General features: G+C 32.0%; 1 protein-coding gene across 1 annotated transcript in view; it reads right to left on the reverse strand.

Annotated features, from left to right (window-relative positions):
* LOC145258138 (transmembrane protein 59-like) overlaps nt 1–12796 on the reverse strand; it is a 100701-nt gene that overhangs the window by 9259 nt on the left and 78646 nt on the right. The window contains exons 3-4 of the mRNA XM_080115904.1: nt 8191–8288; nt 4774–4972 (exon numbers count right to left, since the gene is read on the reverse strand). Of these exons, the coding sequence (XP_079972030.1) occupies nt 4774–4972; nt 8191–8288 (297 nt within the window). The remainder of the gene's footprint in view (nt 1–4773; nt 4973–8190; nt 8289–12796) is intronic.

Below are 12796 nucleotides of genomic sequence, written 5' to 3' on the forward strand. Positions count from 1 at the left end.
AAATATATAAATATTTCTTATAATATATAAAAATGTTTATTGATATATTAATTAAAACATAAAGACGTTTCTAGAATGTCGTTATTCATAAACACAAATAATAATCGGCGTCTATAAATATAAAAAGGCGTAGAACGCCTTTTTGTTCTTTTTGGAGTCTCTAGAACGTTCCAGGAAGTTCCTTTCAAAACTCATATAAAAGAAACGCTATTGGTGGGTAAAGTCAGTTCGTGACATATTTTTGGGATGTACGCATAGGCAACCAACGTCCGAATTCCGGCTTCCTCATAACGGCCGTAAAAAAACAAAAATCTCACTGAAGGAAGAACTGCTGTTTGGATTCTGGTAAAGTTTTTATTTATTCTTTGAGTTTGTTGACCGAAAAGCACATATTACGTATAGAGCAAACATTTCAAAACACAATACATAAAGAAATACTTTCTTTATAATCTAAGGGAGACAATTTTATTAGCGAGTTCGCCCTTCAAAAAATAATAATCTTTTTCTCTTTTCTTGTTAATTTATTTTTTAATAAATTTCTTTTTCATTAAATCTTTTTCTTTTGTTTTAATTTTATTACATGTGGGTGCTGGTAAATCCCTAGAACATACGAGCTATCATCAGCACACCTATGTAATAGGCCATAACAGCTAAATATTTCTTAGTGGCGAGGATAGTGTCGGATTTGTTTTTTAGAAAATAAACCATAATTAAACCAGAAAAATCATCAATAAAGTTCAAAACGTACTTTAGATTATTTCTCCCCATTCGGCTGATCAGACAGTGCTAAGTCACAATGCACAAGTGAAAGAATTTTCGTGGCCTTCTTGTCTGGCGTTCTGCTTACATATTTTGTCATTTTCCCCTGTGCACACACATCACAATTTGGAAGATCGTCTGAAGGTATTATTTTCATGCCTTCGACTACATTTGGTAATTTTTTAATATCAGCTGTATTGCAGTGTCCTAGAATTTTATGCCAGTTTTCCAAGTCGTGAAAGGCAGTTTTTGAGGAAACCATACTTTTTAAATAATATAGTCGGCCAGTTTCTTTAATGTCAAACACAGTTCCATTGGGGTATATCAATTTTGACGTGTTTTGGCCAAATTTTATATTTGCGCCTTGTTTAATTGCAGCCTGCACGGAAAATATGTCTTGCTTAAATGTATGTATGAATAGCATTTTTTAGAATACAGTTACAGATTTCGCCTTTATTATTTTTTAGAGATATTTTAACATCGCCTCTTTTCAAGACTATATCATTTATTTGACTACCATCGACAAGTTCCACAAAATGACTTTGTGGATTAAAGTTTGAATCAAAATTAATAAAATCAGATTCCTTGGTGATAACGTGTGCTATAGAACCACAGTCTACAAGGAGATTTTTACTATTTGTGGTCTTGTCAAAGTTACCTATGAATAGAAATGTATGTTCTTCCTCAAAATTCTCAACGTTTTTTACGGAGTCCATTTTAGAATGTTTATATCGACATTGGAAACTTTTGGGGAGCAAGTTGCAGTGAGGTGCGTAACTTGGTGGTGTCTGTTTTCGAGAAGCATATTTGAACTTCATAATATTGCTGGAGTTATTATTGTCCACGAGCATACGATTAGTCTTTTCGTAACTGTGCAATGCCACTTTAAATTCATTGAAATTTATGGGTTTGTCTTTTTGCATTATAACAGTTTTAAATGGTTTAAAATCGGCTGGAAGTCCCTTGAGTGTCATTGATATCAACAAGCTATCACTTATTATTTCACCTGAGAGTTTTAAGGCATTGGCGATTGTTTCTGCCCTAATAACGTAGTCGGTAATAGTTTCATCTCGTTACATTTCAGAGACGTTAGTTCTGTATATAGTGATATAATTTTCGGTTTCCCTTTTGATAAATAATGTTCTCTTAATATGTTCAATGCTTTCCGTCCGTCATCCAAGGCGTCTCTTATCAAACTTCTATTGTCTAAGCATTGAATCAATTCTGCAAAAACAGTCCCGTTCTTTTCGAGAAATTCCGTCCGTCATCCAAGGCGTCTCTTATCAAACTTCTATTGTCTAAGCATTGAATCAATTCTGCAAAAACAGTCCCGTTCTTTTCGAGAAATTCGGGGTCGTTAGGATTCTCTGTTGGAGATTGTATCACTTTGTAGTGTTTTCGAATCCTTAGATACGCCAGAAATTTTACCTGCCACAATTCGAATTTAGATTCCAATCCGTCAAAGAAAAGACGATGACTGGGCGCATAACCTGTTAAGTGTTGAGACATTATGTTGAACAGAGTGCAGTCTCGATACTGAGTGTGAAGTAATTTCCAGTAACAAATATGGCGGCTAAGTATTCAAATGCGATTAATGACATAGCCAACGGCGAACTGAATTGAATTAAAAATTCGACAATTTTTATAGTAACTTTGGAACGTTTTCATTGGTTGATTACTACAACTGGTGGTTATAAAAACGATTGTCGAAATCATTGGTGTCAAAAACATTTTACACACACCCCCTTTAAGCCAGATTTTGGTAAAATATAAATGTTAATTTGTTTCATCCTAATATTAATATATTACAGCACATAATTGAAGTGCCCATCATTATTTATAGTACTTGTCTGGGTTATTTATACAAGTTGTCATGACATGAATTAATAAATATTCCTCAAATTCCAGTTTCTTTAGAGTATTTTAAAGGATTATTTAAAGGGCATAATACAAACACAAACCTTCAGTTTTAAAATTCAAATATTTCAGATTTGCATTAAATTTGATCTATTGGTGTCATTAGACACTAATTAAGCAAGATTTCCTGATTTTCTATTTTTTCTTAAGACCCCTTACATTTTAAACATTTTCTAGAATTCATAATCATATATTGAATTTTGCCAAAATTGGAATAAGGATTTTAGACAAGATTTCTTAGCATTGTATGTTCATATTAATATTCGTCAGAGGACAAAAGTAGCACAGAATCTTTCTGTTCCAGGAATAAATTTTACCCGTTCTGGAAGCAGTATTCTTTTAATTATTTATATATTTAGCGGTTTTACTAAATATGTCCGATCAAATTATTCCCGATCATTGTACAACTGACTGCTCCTGTTGTTAGTCTTATAGAAACAATGTGTAAAGCTGCTTGAATCAGCAGCGGCCAAATCGGATAATTAGATGTACTGGGTTTTGATCGTACATAAAGGGGTCTACTAAAATTGTACGACCAATTATGTACGCTTTTTTTGCTCCTGCTGCTGTTTTACTATTAAATCAGCTTTAACACAAACTTGCTACTAGGTTTGTCAGCACAAAATATCGTAAAAATTAATAAAATGAATTTACTCACAAATTTCAATCGAGAGGTTATTTTTTGCAAATATATTTTTAGATTCATATAAAAAGTTTTCACAATTTAAAAATTTTTTTTTTTTAAATATGATTTTTTTTCCAATTCTGTGTGCTATTTTTATTCCATTTCTTTTTTTTTTTTTTTTTTTTTTTAAATATTCTCTCTTAAGCCAAAAAGTAAACAAAATAGAAATACAACTATTTGTGTTGTGAGATATTTCAAATTTTTTTTATAAATTTTCGTTTCAAAGTTTTAGAATATAGTTTGTGTTAAAAAAAAAAAAAAATTAAAGAAAAAATTTACTCCGGTTTATTTAAGATTTAGTTTGAACCTTTTTACTTCAGTTTAATTAAAAAAACAAAAAAACTAGCAGTAGTTGATAATATAAATTAAAAAAAATGTTTGAGAAAACTTTAAAAAATGATTTCCTTTGCTTTTTTTGGGGAGGGGGTGTGTGTGTGTGCACGGCTTGTCCAATCTGCAAAGTGTGTATTTCGAAAGCCGTTCTTAACATGGGGAGGTCAGAGGTGGTAATTCCAAAAGGCATTTCCTTATTTTCAACCTCTCCCACAACTTTCAGAATAAACACCCTTTTGCAGGTTGGACAAACAGAGTACATCGACGGTTTTTTGTTTTTATTTTTTTAAAAATGAATCAGAATCGCGTTATCATAAAACGGAACTTTATGCGAGTTTATTAAAAAAAAAACCCAAAAAACTGCAAATAATTTTTTAAGATAGTTATTTACTTTTCTCCCCACGAGAGCAGTTAGACACTAATGTTTTAAATGTGGGGAAAACTAGTTCCCCTGAAAGAGGCATACAGGATTGGAAATATTGCTAGTCTTTAGGGATCTATTCTACTTTTTTAAAAAAGATTTTCTAGTGTTATATTGCTATTGTATTATGAAATTCAAATTAAAAAGAAAAAGGTCGCTTGCAAAATTTAATTAAAAAAAAAAACAGAAAACAAAAAAAGCTCTCAGCTGAAAGTTGTGACTAACTAAATTCGTTTTGTTTCTATTTCAACAATAAATAAATAAACTTGTTTATTTATTTATTTTACAAAGATTTTTTTTTTAAAAAGTGGCCCACTGGGTTGAATGAAAGAAAAGTCTAAAATTTTAAGTATTTGCCAAAAATAATCGTGACTGTGACTAAGTTGTTTTATTGTTTGCTTATGTCGAAGTTGCTTTAATCAGCAGCAGTGGCAATTTAGTTATACAATGATCGTACATCATTTTTAGTCATACATATTTAGTAAAACCCATATATTTAGGATTTAAAAAAAAAAATTCAAAAGTAATTTTGTAAAGACACCCAACTCATTAAAAAAATAATATTTTATCACAAAATAATAATGTTAGTACAAATATTCCTGGGCAGTAACAGGTTGGAACAGCTAGTATTATTTGCAATTAAAAAACGAAAACTTACCATCTCCATTGTAAGTACGATACTCCACATAGACCTTTGGTTTTGAACGCATAACCACAAGGTTTCCATTATCTCCTTGCATGTAAAAGGACCAACTGACGCTCATGTGCTTATATACTTTGTCAATCATGTTGCTGTAAAGGCCATGGACATAAAGGAATGGATACAGCAAGTGGATGCTCGGCTCAGAGTTTTCATTCTGAAACCAAACATTCAGTTGTATAAACAAAAAACAAAAGTATTTATGGAATTTAAATTTCTACATTTGTAAAAGTCAGATCGAGTAAAAACAACAAAAAAAAAAACGATTTTTAATCTTTTGTTCATAGTTGAGGACAAAATAGAATGAATTAGTTTATGACTCTACAAAATTTTAAAGGAATTGGGAAGCATTTAAACTGTCAAGTAGAAAGTCGTTTGTGGGATTAAAATTCTTAGCAAATGCTCATTTATAAATTTATAAAAGGATTTAAAGTTTACACCCTATAATTTTATAGGGGTGAAAATAGCAGCATAACAAACTTAATTACAGTTCTATAAAAACAAAAGAACAATATGAAAAAGCTGTTGATATTTGTGTTGTTCATAGTTAAAAGAAAAAGAATAAGTGAAAGTCACAATGAAAAACGCTTGTAAAATACTAGATGTCATGCAATCTGTGTGTCAAAAAGAATTATATTTAGAAAGATTATTTAAATGTATTAATATTATGGTCACTACGAACATACCTACACAATCTTGACTTACTAAATTCATATAAGTACAGATATAACAACAACCTCTAATTTTTGTTTCCATTTTACTTCAGTATAAAGCCTCAGAAATCACGAGCCTCTTCATGGCGCTAACACTTGATCTCTATACGATACACACACACACACACATAATATATATATATATATATATTATATATCTCCAAATGTTCAACTAAAGTTCTCTTTTATCTCATAAATGTTACTAAAAAAAAGTGAAGAACATTAATTTTCCTCTCCTCAATTACCCTGTTAACTATTTTATAGTAAATCTTTCTTGTGGTCTCTTTGTCTTATCGGATTCCAAGACAAGAATTCATCTAGTCTGGTGAAGTATCCAGCTAAGTACTGTTACTTTTAGGTAACATCACTAGGAGACAGTGAACCATTCCTTGTATGAGCCAGTGTAGGTTAGTCATGTTGAGTGGATCTTAATTCGGCTTTGAATATTAGATATATTATTTTGAATATTTGGTCAAGATTTACTTGTAAGGATATCAGATTGTACTGACAAACCTTTGCTCATAGAGACTAAATACACTCAAGGATGGTGTCTAATTGCTAATTCAAACTTTAATATTACACATTGTTTCACTAAATTCCAATTCCTTGGTATTACACATAAACGGAGCTAATTCATCTCTATATAAATAAAATGAACTCATTTTTTCCCCCGTCTGATTTTGACATTAATAGGATTAAAAATCAAGATATTTCATGCAAATATAATATGCACAAACGGCAGAACAATATCTGAGGTGTGTTATAGGCTTATTATTTCTCAAATTCCTCGATAATCTTAGATTTCTACACTTTTTCTGCTGAGAAGTCACGGCCAAAATCGGTTAAGATCAATGGAAGTGGTAAAATATTTTCTCTCTAATAAATTCCTCCTCCCCCTGCCACCACTTAACACTGTTTGGGGATCGTTCACAAGGAACAGTTGAGAAGAGAACACCGGTTTGGCTTCGTAGTTCTTTCATGTGAAGTTATTTAAAATCACTAAACTAAGCTGCAGTGCTCTGTGGCGTAGTGGTTAGCGTGCTGGACAATTCACATTATATTTTCACGTTCGCGCCGACCTACTGTAGTCGTTTTTTTTTTTTTTTTTTTTTCTCCCTAAACAACTGGAATGGACTTTTCTTGGTGGCCGAACTGTTAACGTTGCAGATGTTTTTTTTTTTTTTCACACTTTATTTTCCTACTTTTACTCATGACTCCAGGTTTGATCCTTCCTACTTACCTACCATAACATTTTTTAAAACTCCCCCCCCCCCGTCCCGGAAACAAACACTCGGGCAACGCCGGGTACCCCCGCTAGTCTCTATATAAAGTTAAGTATATGTATATTTTTTGTGTGTTTGTATGTGTGGGATTCACATCTAAACTAAGTAAGTGATCATTATGACTTTTGGAACAGAGCTGCTAAGCCTAAGAGTGGATAATGTGAGCTATATTTAGTAAATAAGATTTCTTTTCTCAAAACCCTTTAAGCTTAAATTTTTAGACATTTTCTAGAATCAATATCATGTAACAGATGTTAATGAAAATTGGAATACGGATTCTATAGAGATAAGATTGAGGTTGTATTTTATCTTGATTTTAATCTTTATAAGGGGATATAAAAATTATGCAAAACTATTCTGTTTGAGCAACTAATTTTTATCCTTTCTTGTATCGTATATATTCAAGTGAACTCAAGCATCATCATCATCATTAGTAACAACAGACTACAAATATTAGTATTGTTTGTACAATGAAACCAAGACAACAACCTATTTCGAGGATTTAGCAGAGAAGCCAACAAATGATTAGGGGGGGGGGATTTAAATATACAATAAATAAATGTTACCATAGCCAATAAAAGTTACTTTTATGCCTATTTGGCTTATTTTTTGTGTTTTAAAGTAATTTAAAATGCTCTTTATTTAATCTTAAATATTTTTTTATTTTTTTATGAGCTGTTTTGCAAACAAGATGGCGGCCAAGAATCTTCTTCATAGGAAACAAACCTGCCACCATTTTGTTTATTAAACAGCTCATAAAAAATTAATATTTGGGATTAAAAAAGAGTATTAAAACTACTTTTAAACACCAAAAAAATGAAGCAGAAAAGTATAAAAATAACTTATTTATTGCACATTTGATTTTTTTTTGGCCATTTTTTCATCTGTTGGCTTCGCTGCTAAATCCCCCTATTTTTTATGTGAATTTAATTATAAAAGATAGAAGCATTTAATTAAAAGGCTTATGTTTTTATATAATGTTATTTTTCTTTATCTTTCCAAGCTTGAAAGTGCATTTATATAATGTTATTTTTCTTTATTGTCCAAGCTTGAAAGTGCATGAATCATTAATGAGCACTAAAATGTCAACAAACAATACAGCTGCTACGAGACAACACAAGTATATTTGTTATGGTCAAGAGACAAAGAATTATCGATCGTAATGATATATTTCCACATGTATTTTGTATGTATTTTGTTTTATAACTACCTTCGCTTATGTTATTAACACCAGATAATCCAGAGATAGAATCGACACCTCCCTAGCTGAAAACGGCAAAGAAGAACATTCCACAATTTACTGTTGATACTAAAAAACAAATTTCACTAGTTAAATGTTCTGGTGTTTGTTATGTTTTTTTGTGCTCCAAGTTACAAACCTCCTCTTCCCGTTTAGCAGCTACCGGCAGGGCACTGCTACATCCACGGATACAGGCACCATTCTGTGCTGTGCTGTTAGTGTAGGCTTCATGACAGGCTGAAGAGAAAGAAAAATGGAGAAAAATTAAGATCAATAAAAAAAGTTTTGTTTTTAAATTATCAAAAATGATGAAATAAAAATAAACGATGAATAGTTAATGTACCACCTTTAGGTTTTCTTTAAAGAATTAAAAAAAAAGTAAAGAAAACGAGTATGAAAAAAATGTACAGATGAGATATTTTGTAAGCTTGAGTGTTTGGAAAGGGGCTAATTTCATACATATGAATTAGAACTGTACAAAAAAAAAATCCTCTGATGTTATATACATTTAATACCAAAGGTATATAAAATTATAATTCCACTAAATTAGAAAAAAAACAAACACATATACATGTCATCATCTTCAGTTTAATATCTATTTTACATGTGTTGGATGGCTTTTAAAAATTGACTTCAAAACAAACTTATCTCTGGCTAGATCTTTATCTCTCATGTCCATTTTTATCCCTTCTTCCCATGTAATTCTTGGCATTCCTTTTTGAACTGAACCTGCTATATCATCCAGAAACTCCAATTCATTTATTCTCTCTCTCTCTCTCTCTCTCTCTATATATATATATATATATATATACGAGGGGTATGCAATAAGTAATGTCCCTGACCTACTTCCAGTTGTCTGATCTAGCAGAAATATCTCTACGGGTTATGTGGCAAATTACAGCTCTGAACTAATTGTAGTTTCTCTTTACAGGTGTTTGAACTGAGTCAGGTGTGAAATGGAGCCTGTTGAATGTCGAGCAGTGATCCGGTTTTTGTATTTGAAAGGACGCACACCACGGGAGACTTTTGATGAAATGAAAGAAACTAATGTTGATAATGCCCCATCATATGACCTTTTAAAATACTGGCATCGTGAATTCAAACATGGCCGGAAGTCTGTGGAAACAGCTCCCAGACCTGGTCGCCCCCTCCCCCACACTTTCTGCCATTGATGGGGCATCTGTCTGTCAAGTTGAGGCTGCCATTTTGGAAGATCGGCGCATTACTATTTGCCTAATAACCCAAGATATAAAGATTAGTACAGGGTCTGTGGAAACTATCATTCATGACCATTTGCATATGCATAAGGTGTCTGCCAGATGGATTCCCAGGTTGCTCACACCATTCCAGAAGCGAGAACGCGTCGAGTGCTCGAGGATGAATTTGGAGATGTGCCAAGAAGATGAGTCAAAGTTTTTCAAAAGACTGATTACACAGGATGAAACTTGGGTCCATCACTATGATTCAGAGACCAAAGCCCAGTCAATGCAGTGGAAGCACTTGAACTCACCACCTCCAAAGAAGGCAAGGGTGCAGCCCTCTTCTGGCAAGGTCATGCTCACAGTCTTCTGGGACCAGGACGGAGTAGTGATGACAGATTTCCTGGCAAAGGGTACCACAATTACAGGAGCCTATTATGCTTCACTTTTGAGGTAATTAAGGGAAGCTATCAAAATCAAGAGGCGGGGCAAGATCAGCAAAGGTACCCTCCTCCTGCAGGACAATGCTCCGGTCCAACACTCACATGTCGCCAGATCAGAAGCATGGGCGTGTGGTTATGAAATCCTGCCCCATCCTCCCTACTCTTCTGACCTTGCATCCTCTGACTTTCACCTCTTCCCAGCCATGAAGTTGTTTTTGAAAGGAAAGTGTTTCCCAGATGATGCGGCCTTGATTTCTTAAGTCATGTCGTGGTTGGAGGACCAACCTGGGGTGTTCTACAAAAACGGTCTCCAGAGCTGCATCGAACGATGGGAGAAATGCATAACTCTGGGTGGTTCCTATGTAGAGAAAGACTAATAACTGTGCCAAGTTTCGTTGCTCTACTTCTATGGGAAGTGGATCAGGGGCATTACTTATTGCATGCCCCTCGTGTGTGTGTATATATAAGAGACATACACATGGGAACCAATTTAAACAGAACCTGTTTATTTTTTTCAAAATGTATTTTTTTCAATAATACTTCAACTAATATTTTACTTATTTTGTAAAATTTCGAAACATAATTATTAAACATCTTATAAATAAGCATATAAAATTCATCCATTTGCTATGAAAGCCATTGGCAAGTTTTTCTACGAAACTGTAGAAAACTAGAAACCATTGCTAAAGTGAAAATAAGTGGAAAAACAAAAACTGTTGATGTAGAAACTGAGAACATCAAAGCAATAGATTTTTTGTTCCTGTTCTGTCAATGTCAGCATTTTTAAATAGCAATAACATTATCTTCATTGTCAAAATCCAGTCGGAGGAAGGATAATTTATCCCCCCCCCCCAATTTTTTTTAATGTTTAATTAAAAAAAATGTTTGCATTTTATTTGTGGTCTCTAAGATATTTTGCCTATTTTTAAAGTTAAATTCTTAAGATACTTTCAAGGAACTTGTTCTATTTGAGATAAACAATTTATTTAAGAAACAATTTTAAAAAAATACAAACATATATTAACATGAATTTTAAAACTATTGAACTTTAAATTTGGTGTTTTAATTTCACTGCTAAAGAGATTAGTATTGTCTATATATATATATATATATATATATATATATATATATATATATATATATATATATAAATATATACACGCATGCACACATAATCATGTTGATACACTGGTTCTTGGCAGATCACCAAAGTTAAGCAACAATAAGCCTAGCCAGTACCAGATGGGCGACTATTTAGGAATACTAGGTACTGTAGGTGCTCTCTACTTATCTCAGGATTGTTTCCAATTGTCCTGAACCGCTACCTTCTACTAGAATTAAACAATGCTAACCCAGGAGAGGTGTGGTTGTAAATTGTGTAACTCTTACCACAAAAATTTCACGCACCACACAGGTACCTTTATAGTGGGTATTCATAGTCTGACAAGGCCGAATGGAGCTGTAATACACACACACACACACACACACACACACTTATTCTAGTAGAGGTAAATTTAATTCCTTAAACAGAATAATTTTGCACCTTTCTATGTCTCTCATAAAGATTAAAATCAAAATATAACAATATTAAACCTCATATCTAGAATCCTTATTCCAATTTTGATCAAAATTCATAATGTGATTTTGATTTTAGAAAATATCAAAAATTTAAGGCATAAGGGTTTTTTAAAATTTTTTTTAGAACAAAATTGAAATTCATGTAATCTTGCTTAATTAATCTAATATTCAACATAATAATTTCTAAATAATTTTTATAAAGATTATTAAAGTAAGGTTTTTTTAATTAACAGGGCTCTACATTGCGAGTGAAACGGTCGCATTTGCGAGTGATTTTTCAAAGTAGCGACTAGAAATGATGAAACGGTTATCTTTTTGCAAGTTTATTTCTTTCGCCGACACTCTTGCAACGCTCACTACGGAGTGAAAAATATATTTTCAACTTTTTTTTTTTTAATAAAATGAGCAAAGTCAAATCATTTAAACTATAAAAGGTTCAACAAAATAATATACTTTTTTTTAACAAAGGCTGTTTAAAAAAATACCCAAGGAAATTCGAATGCTTATACTTTCAAGTATCAACATAAAATTCAGTGTATATTTAGAATTACATTTATTAAAAAAATACAAAAAAATCTTTATGATGTACATACTTGTCATAGAACGTCATATTCTAAAAATCATATGGTTTTGGCTAGTAACTTTTATATTTGGCTAGTAAATGAAAATATTTAGTTGTCAAAGGTCAACTAAAGATAAATTTGGCCGTAGAGTCCTGATTAACAATCTAAAACTTCAAAACAAACTGTTTAGCATTTACAAAAACTGTTAGACGATGCAAATCAGCCTTTTGCTGTCTTTTTTTATTTGTTGTTGTTGTTTTTTTTTTCAAAATGTGACTGTTTTTACAAAAATTCTGTTTCCCTGAAACAAAAAACAAACTAATTACAATGTGTTTCTGCTTAAACAAAATCCCAATAAATCTCTACAGGATGTGAAATTAAAAACTGTCCAGACCAGCGTTATTGGAGTTGATGTGGCATTTCAATTTACATCAAACTAAAGATATACAAAACACTGTAATCCTTGTGAGATGTGGGTCACTTACTCATACCAAAAGCATCTAAGGATGCTGGAAATTTTTCTTTACTAACGATATCTACAGTATCTAATGTAAAAAAATTAAGTCAGTTAGATTTTACAAGTTGAAATAAATAACAGTGCAACTTACAAACCAATATTTGATTTTGACTAGCAAATTCTTCCATTTTCATTCTTACAGCATGTTCTTTTACACAAAAATGTTTAATTTGCTACAGTTTCTTTCAGAAAAATATTTATTCTGGTAAGGAAGATTTTTATAAGGAAGATAATTTTAAATAATGACCTGAAAAGTTGAAGATAACTAAAAGCTAAAGGAGATAACTGCTACTCTAACTTAAAATAGGAATTATCTCCCTTACACAACTATAATCTCCAACCTCATCTATGTGACTATTTTTGCATGTCTGTTTCTCGTCTATACTTGACTTACACATTGGAATTTGTTTAATTTGTAAATTCTAACTAAAATGCTGGGTAGGTA

This window comes from Euprymna scolopes, chromosome 3 (genome assembly GCF_053919585.1).
Source record: "Euprymna scolopes isolate OS-2025 chromosome 3, ASM5391958v1, whole genome shotgun sequence".
Taxonomy (NCBI): domain Eukaryota; kingdom Metazoa; phylum Mollusca; class Cephalopoda; order Sepiida; family Sepiolidae; genus Euprymna; species Euprymna scolopes.